Source organism: Echinops telfairi, unplaced genomic scaffold, assembly GCF_000313985.2.
Source record: "Echinops telfairi isolate 266 unplaced genomic scaffold, ASM31398v2 ScPeMD7_5;HRSCAF=22, whole genome shotgun sequence".
Lineage (NCBI taxonomy): Eukaryota > Metazoa > Chordata > Mammalia > Afrosoricida > Tenrecidae > Echinops > Echinops telfairi.
Window position 1 is genome coordinate 28,865,942 of NW_022103901.1, and position 7,869 is coordinate 28,873,810.

At 54.4% G+C, this 7,869-nt stretch overlaps 1 protein-coding gene across 2 annotated transcripts in view; it reads right to left on the minus strand.

Annotated features, from left to right (window-relative positions):
- Positions 1-7,856, minus strand: part of NPRL3 (NPR3 like, GATOR1 complex subunit) — a 20,386-nt gene extending 12,530 nt beyond the window's left edge. The window contains exons 1-3 of one of the 2 annotated variants that reach the window (XM_004705760.2): positions 7,711-7,856; positions 5,139-5,208; positions 2,180-2,218 (exon numbers count right to left, since the gene is read on the minus strand). In XM_004705760.2, coding sequence (XP_004705817.1) covers positions 2,180-2,218; positions 5,139-5,208; positions 7,711-7,828 — 227 coding nt within the window. In that variant the 5' untranslated portion in view covers positions 7,829-7,856. The remainder of the gene's footprint in view (positions 1-2,179; positions 2,219-5,138; positions 5,209-7,710) is intronic. The other variant, XM_004705761.2, reaches the window with a different exon arrangement.
- Positions 7,857-7,869: the final 13 nt, after the last annotated feature.

Sequence of the window (7,869 nt, forward strand, 5' to 3'; positions counted from 1 at the left end):
GGGGCAGCGGCGGGAGCTGGTACTGCCCTCCAAACTGGCTAGGGGCAGGGAGAAGTGGCTCTCCTGTGTGACCAGGCCTGTCACCAGGGGGACAGCCCTTACCACTGCTGCCCCAAGTGCTAAGGGTTGCTTCACACAGCCTCCGAGTCCCTTCCTCTCTTGAGCCGAACCCAAGACTGGCCCATCTGCATCAGAATGCAAGTTGTAAGGTGCAGAATGGGTCCAGGGAGCACTTCAGAGAGGGAGAGCATCATGTGGCCATCAGCTCTGCCAACCTCCCCTCCACTCCAGAGGAGAGGCTAAAGGTGTGCCCTGACCTCACTCACCTCCCACCTAGACCTAAACCAGGTCCTGGCAGACAGGGGTTCCAGGCCTGCCCCCCACCCCTGCTGGCCCCCACCGTGGGCGGGTTGCCAACATCACAAGGCTTGCCTTGTGAGGGGAGGGGGTTCTGTACTGCACCTCAAACTGTGGCAGCAAAGATAATGGATATGAAGGTCTGGGATGGGCCCCCCTCAAGGCTGCTGGGAGGAACGGGGCCACCTGGGCCCAGGGGGTCCTAGCACTGCCAGGGCCCGGAGACTGTGCTGGTTCCCAGGCCTCAGCCAGGGTTCCTCGGGCCCTCTAGTTCCAAGGTGGCTTTGCTGTGTACAGAAGGCATGCCCAGGACTGCAGCCGGGTCTCCATGATGTTGGTGTGAGCAGGCCCAGGGCGCCCAGTCGGTCGGTCCTGGCTGCCCATCCCCCTGCTCTCGGCTACCAGGCCTGAGGCACAGGTGGCGCTGGAGGCATGCCCTCAAGGTGGCGCTCTCTACCCTGGAACTCCTGTCTGCACGAGGTCATGTTGAGAGGGACTGTGGGGAGTCACCATCACCACCAACACACACACACACACACACACACACACACACACACACACACACACACAGCAGCCCTACAGACTGGCCCAGTGCTAACATTCCACATGCCATCCAAACTGCCTGTCCCACTTCGCAGTGACTCGGGACATGGAGGTTAGAGACAGGTGACTGCCCACTCAGAAAGCTCACTTGACCTGTGACAGCCAGAAATCCCCAGTAACCCTGGCTGTCAGCACAGCTCGCAAACAGGGCCCTGAGGTAGCTCAGCATGGGACAGGGCCCTGGGCTACTCGGAGGTGGGCAGAGATGGCCCTGGTCACAACTATAAAGACCCCAACCTCAGAGGCTCTCCCTGGGCCAGGAAAGGGCAGGACCAGGGGCGCGTGGCCTCAAGTCTGCAAGCAGTTGGCTGAGAGCTGGGGGAATGAGGCTGTCTCAGGGACTCTGGGTGGCCAGCAAGCAGTGATCAAGACTGTCATGGGCTTGGCAAGTCTGTCTGCACCCCTGTCCTCCAAAATCCACTCCCTGCAGCTTCATAGTCCTTAATGAAGTCATCTGATAACAAATGCTTGGCTCTGGTGCCATGACCCACAAAAACACAGCACGTCATGAGATGATGTGCACGTGGCTGGAGAAAGCAAGTCCAACCCCAAGTGACAGCAGTGTTCTGCAGGGTTCCAGAATTATAAAAGTCCTTTGCCTAAAAAAAAGAAAGAAAGAAAAATCCTTTTCCTCTGCACTGCCAGCAAGGGTGTGGCCTGCTGAGCCCATTGCGAGGATTCTCCTCTGGAGAAGCCAAGATTCCTGGCCAGCTGCGGGGGCTATCCAGGGTCCATCTCCCTGGTGAGGCAGCCTGAGGACCCTCCACCCCGCCTTCTGGCTTGGCTCTCAGGCTCAGGCCCTACATGGTCCATCTGAGTCACCTCCAGGGGGACTCAATCAGGTCAGGGACATGGGGCTAGTGGGGAGGGTCTCAGCTCGCACAAGTTCGGCACACCCCATGGAGAAGGCCTGCCTAAGGATCACCCCTTACCACCCCCCTGGGGAGTGGGCCCCTTCTCAGAAGCAGAGCAGAGTGGGGAGGGTAGCTGCTGCTGGTTCCCCGTACCCCCACCCACCCCCGATTCTGCCTCGCAAGGGAAGGGAAGTGAGGGAGCAAGACTCCTTAACCAGTGAGGATGGGGGACAGGGAGGGGCGGCAGTGAGCTTCGAGCCAGGGCTGTGTGAGTCATTTGTTCATTCTTTGACATTGGGGGAAGGGACGTTGGCACAATGATGACAAGAGAAGGCGGCAGGAGGCCGGGGGAGTGTCGGTCTTACCCTGCAACCGCGTGCTCATCGGCTGGTGGGCAGAGCTCTCTGGGATGGGAACACGGCCGCCAAGACCAAACAGAAACACAGTGCTGTAACCACGGGAAGCCACCGAAACAGTGTGGATGGTCTGGCAGGCGCTGCACCACCATCCTGCTGAGCGCTGGGACGGGCAACTTCCCCGTGGTTCCCTCAGGAAAGCTCACACTCTCACAAGGACCGACGGGCTGGCAGACCAGGTGTGGCTGGAAGGCCAGGTGCAGCAGAACCCAGCTCCACACTGCCTAGCCAGACACCTGCACACACCCCATTTCCAGGGGGCCCAGGAGGCGCACACACCTTTGAACAGGGCTGCAGCCCCAAGGCCACCTCTGGCCTGCCCCCTGGCGAGCAGTGGGACACAGGATCCCAGCCCCATGGAGGGCAGCAGTAGACAATGTGGCTGACATCAGAGGATGGGAGCTGCATGCAGGCCTCGGCCACCAGGCTACACAGTACTTCCCGGAGAGCGTCCGGGCCTGACCCAGCTTTGTCCCCTGTGCAAGAGCTCTCTGAGCAGGGTGTGAGTATGTCTAGCTCTCAGAGCGAGACACAACAGGAGCGCCCACAACCACAGGCCTGAACACACTACTGCCCTACCGAGGGGTCATGCCTTGCAGGGCAGGGAAAATACCCAAAGCAGGCCAGATGGGACGCACCCTTTGCTGCCTGGTCACTGCCCGCTGCCCTCGGGGACCTGACAGACATGGGTTCAGTTGCTGAGGGCTGAGCCAGGGTGGACGATGCCCGGGCCCGGGCCTGATGCTGTGTGTCTGAGCTCTGTGTACTGACCCCGTGCCCAGGTGGGAGGCGGCACCTCTCTAAACTCCCGAGAAAATACGCCTATTTGGCTTATTGTCTCCTTAAAAAAATTTTTTTGCACACCTCTGGCAATGAAAACTTCTGTACTATATCCCATAATCCAGGGTTAAATGTGGCTATCTGCATTTGCAATCCCCCTGGATTGTTCCAGGGTGGGCCCCACCCCCCACCCCTCAAGAAAGCACTGCTGGAAACCCACAGCTGAGGCAGAGCTGCCCTGAAGCCTGGAGATAGCCCAGGAGCCCAGCGGCCAGGGCCCATGGCTCTGATGAAGTGTCTGACTGCAGGATGGGGCAGGAAGGCCTTCAAAAGCCTTCTACCCTGTCCAAAGTAGAACAAATCCTGAGCCGTGGTACCAGAGTCAACAATGAATTCTCAGAGCTGGCTTAGCCGAGTGCTGCCTGGGGGAGGAAGTGAGACGGCACCACGGGACAGGTCGGGCCCGTGCCAGCCCTTCTGAGGGACCCACGCTCCCCCCTGGGGCCTCTGTTGATGGCTTCTCCCCGGCTTTCAAGGGTGGAGGCCCATAACACAACCACAGAACATCCTGGCCTCTAATACCCAAGGGGCGGAACACCACCACTCCTCTGAACACGGACGCCAAGGCCAATCCCTTCCCTCCTGACTGGATTCTAGACAAGGACAGCTCGTTCTGAGGCCCTGAGATGCACAAACGAACCACTCTCTAGGCTAGAGCCGCCCAAAGAGATGGAAAGCTCCCAAGGTGGCAACTTCCCACCAGGCTTCAAGTGGTTGTTGAGCCCCTGAGGTGTGGCTGGTTTCTACTTCATGGGAGTCCACTTCAGTTTAGTGGCCTCAGGCAGGCCACTCCACCCTCAAAAGGACTGGGGCCCTGGCTACTCCACTCTGGCAAAGGGACTGGGGGGAGGGGTTCCCTGAGGCTCCCGAGAGAGAACCAGCTATAGAGCAGCAACCAGGAAGACAAGGGGCTGTGGCGGGGCCTGGAGAGTGCTCTCACCAGGGTCAAGGGCAGCAAGGGGTCCCCCAGGCCTCCTTGGTGACAAAGCTTGGTGGGAGGGCAATGGAACCCGGCCTAACAGTAAAGTACGCGTGGGGGTGGGGGGAGGGGATGCTCACAGGTGACAATGGGCTATAAGTATCAAATGAAGTAATGCTGGCATTTAGTAAGGGAGTCCAAGGAGAATCTGCTCCTCTGGGGAAGCCCTGCTGCCTCTGGGTCCCACCGAGGAACCCACATGTTCTCAGGCCTCTGCATTCCCTGCAGATCCTCCTGTCCTTGAGTGATTTCAGTACAAGCTCCTGAAGAGCATGCTCTTCAGGGCGAAGTCCTGCTGCCCCTCGCAGAAGGCCCTGTCCTTGGCCTCGGTCAAGCAGGGTGTCTGATCTCCAGGCCTCAGGTGCCCAGGGGAGCTTGTGGATGTGGAAGGAGAACGGGGCAGGGGTTAACCGTGCTCAAAGTGGATCTGTGCCGGCTGAGCACACACCCACAGCAGGCAAGAAGTGAAGCACTTGCTAGGCACCTGTGACGAAGACACTATAACTGTGTCCCCAGTTGCCACAGCCTCAACGCCAAGCAGACTAGCCCTCACGCCACCGGCCCCAGGCAACTCCTGCAGCTATCTATTCTGAAACTAGCTCCCCTTCCTTACTGGTCATGATGGAGACAAACATCCCCACAAACAGAGCCCACGTCACTCTTGAAACTATGCACATCTGTGGCAGCCAGGCTGCCCGCAAGGCGCCTGGAGAAGGCCCTAGGGGAACAGGTTGCAGGCAAAAGCCTGACACAGAGGTTTCGGTCCTTTCTCCCCAGGACACCAGAGGCTGAGTCCTCACCCCACAGAGAGGGCCCAAGATGGCATCTCAGAAACTTCTATCTTCAGCTGAGCCTGTGTTGCCACTGACTATGCTTGAAAGACAGCATAAGGCCACAGAGCTTACTTCTGATGTTTTCCACCCTGACAGCTCTCCCCAGAGGGACCAGGCTTCCAAGCCTGGGAAGGAGGAGAACCTGAACTTCAAAGAGCTTCAAGGCTCATGCCAGCCCCAGATCTCGGCCCTGTTGCCCATTTCACTGCCGAAGCCTGACCAGGCTGAGGCACACTAGCCTCAGGGTAACCCTTACCTGGAGTCTCCGTCCTGGTCCTCAGAGTGGTCCCCGGTGCTGTTAACAGCATACCTGCTCCTCGGCTTATCTGGGTGAGGGCAGAGAAGACGGCCAGGAGATGGGCACATCCATGCAGGACAGCACCATGAAGCCCTCGAATGGGTGGTTTCCCAGTGGTTATGGTAACAACGGAAGTGCTTTAGCTATCATGTCAAATTTAAAAAATAGGATTTTATATGCGAGTATGTATACAAACTCATATACTCTCAGTAAAATGGCAACGAGATTGGGAACGTTATCAGCCAAAGAATGCATTTTAAGTGCTGATGTATCAATAATCTTTGTACAGATCAACCTTTTATAAAGGTAAAAAAAAAAATTTAAAACACTAGGGTTGAATTTAAGACCCATCCCAGCGTCACATGAAGGAAACAGAAGTTTAAAAGACATACCATGTTCTTGAAAAGGAAGCTTCAACATAAAGATTCCCTTTCTTTGCGAGTAATTAATACATTTAAAGCAGCCCCCAATAAAGACATAAACAGGTCTGCGAGCAGGGCCTAAAGCAAGTGAGTCTGTGTGCACATGGACACTTAAGTAAGAAGAGCCAGGGGAGTGCAGACAAACACAACTCTGAACAGATGCTCACTTTCATTCACAAATGAAATCGGTGCACATTAAAACTACGAGAAGTGAAAACATTAATAAAACTAGTCCCCCAAGGTTCAACGCAACACTTTCCACAATAATCAAAGGTGGGAGCAACTGAAATGCCCATTAGCAGGTGAAGGCAGAAGCAAAAACTATATAATATATAATGTGATATTGTGCAGCCAAAAAGAGAGAAGTTATGCCTGCCAACATATGGAAGAGCCTTGAAAACCTCATCCTCCCCCATTACCACCCCCCACCAGTCCCAGCCCCAGCCCCAGCCCCAAGCTCCATCAGGAGCTTGTAAATAAATAAACCCGAGGCCAGGAAAAGAATAAAAAAAAAAAAGAAGAAGAAAACCTCATCCTAAGTGAATCAAGCCAGTTGCAAAAGGGCAAACTTGTATTAAATAAATTGTATAGAAACCAAAGATTATTCATGGTTACGAGGAGAAGAAAAATAGGTGGCATGTTCATCTGGGGAGCTTGGAGTACATGCTAACTATGGTAGAATATTCTGGAGATGATGGTGGTATGACATGAAAAATGTAATCAATTTAATTATCAATTGCAAATGTGGAAGGTATGTTGGCAAATATTTGAATGTATATTGCCATGACAATTCTAAAACAATTAAAAGGCAACCTGTAAGACACAATTTTTTGACCTACAGATCAGCAAAGATCAATAATGCCATTAAACCTAGTAAAATCTATTAAAAATACTCATTATTCTTTAAGACCCCCAAATTTCCACTCCTGGAAACTGATTCATAGGTAATCTGTAACAAGAGCATACACAAAGACAGGCCACTGTTAGTATTAACGAAAGGATTGGGAACAACTTAAGCAGGCATCAACAGAGACCCAGATGAACCCTTCCCAGTATTTCATTCCCTTAACGACTTCGCTGCAGTCATTAAGCAGAAGGGGGCTGCCAGACACACTGTCTACCCAGCCTGAAAAGGAAAACAAACCTACCACGAGCAGAACAGTGTGCAGCTTAGCTTAGAAAAGGCGTGTACATGCTTGCATTTACCTAGAAGGGTCTGGAAAGATCTACGTGGACATGGTCACTGTGACTGCCCCCACAAATAGACTAGGGCTACTAGGCAGCAACTGTGGGAAAGAACAGCCCTTGCATAATCTAAACTCCCTTCTACCTTTAAACGCTGTACTATTTTTTTCAAGTTTAAAGGTATTCGTAGAACAACTTTTAAATTAAAAATCACACATCCACAATAGTGAAAAATCCCAAGAGTCAGAAATGGCTAACCACGTGAGAGGGACGCAGTGGGGTGCTGCCAGAGAGAATGAGGTTGACCCCAATTGTACAGAGTGGCAGGGGCTTGCGGGCAGCCCGCTCAGTGGAAAGAGGGAGGCTGTAAATGCATATATGTGAGAGGATCTTTATCTGTGGGGTGAGCATCCGATAGTTCAAAACCGCCAGCTGCTCCGTCGGAGAAAGATGAGGTTATGGGCTTCTGGAAAGATCTGCAGCCTCAGCAACACTCTGGAGGGGCCTGTGAGCTGGAGAGGGCTGATGCCACTGGGTAGTCGGTTAGGAGTGGAGTCATTACCAGAATAAGTGCTTATGGTGGTGGGGGTGGGGGGACAGGGGCAGGGGCAGGGGTCAACGAAAACTTCACATGTACTTGTAATTTGACCGACCCCCCCCAAAAAAACAAAACAAAACACATTGCGGATATTTACACATCAAGAGAATGCAACTCTTCTTTTAAAGAGTGTAACTCTTACAAGGCTGGTCCCGTGTGAGCGACAGTGGCTTGGGGGTTAGTGAGCTGAGTGCATCGCCTCCACTGCCACATTAGGGGACTATGCACCACCAGGAAGAGACCCGGCCAGACCCCGGCAGAGGGGCCGCCAAGGGGCAGCCGTGCTGCTCGGTGGCCGCCGGGCGCGGGCCCAGCGCCCACTTACTTGTCTGGGACGCGGGGTGCTCCTGGCTTCTCTGGAAGGGGTACCTGAACAGCAGCTTATTGCCCCTGCTCCCCGAGCTCACCAGAATCACGCTGATGGGGCTCGTGTTGTCCCCCATCCTGAGAGAAGGGGGGCTGGGGCTCCTGGGAACGGGCGGGG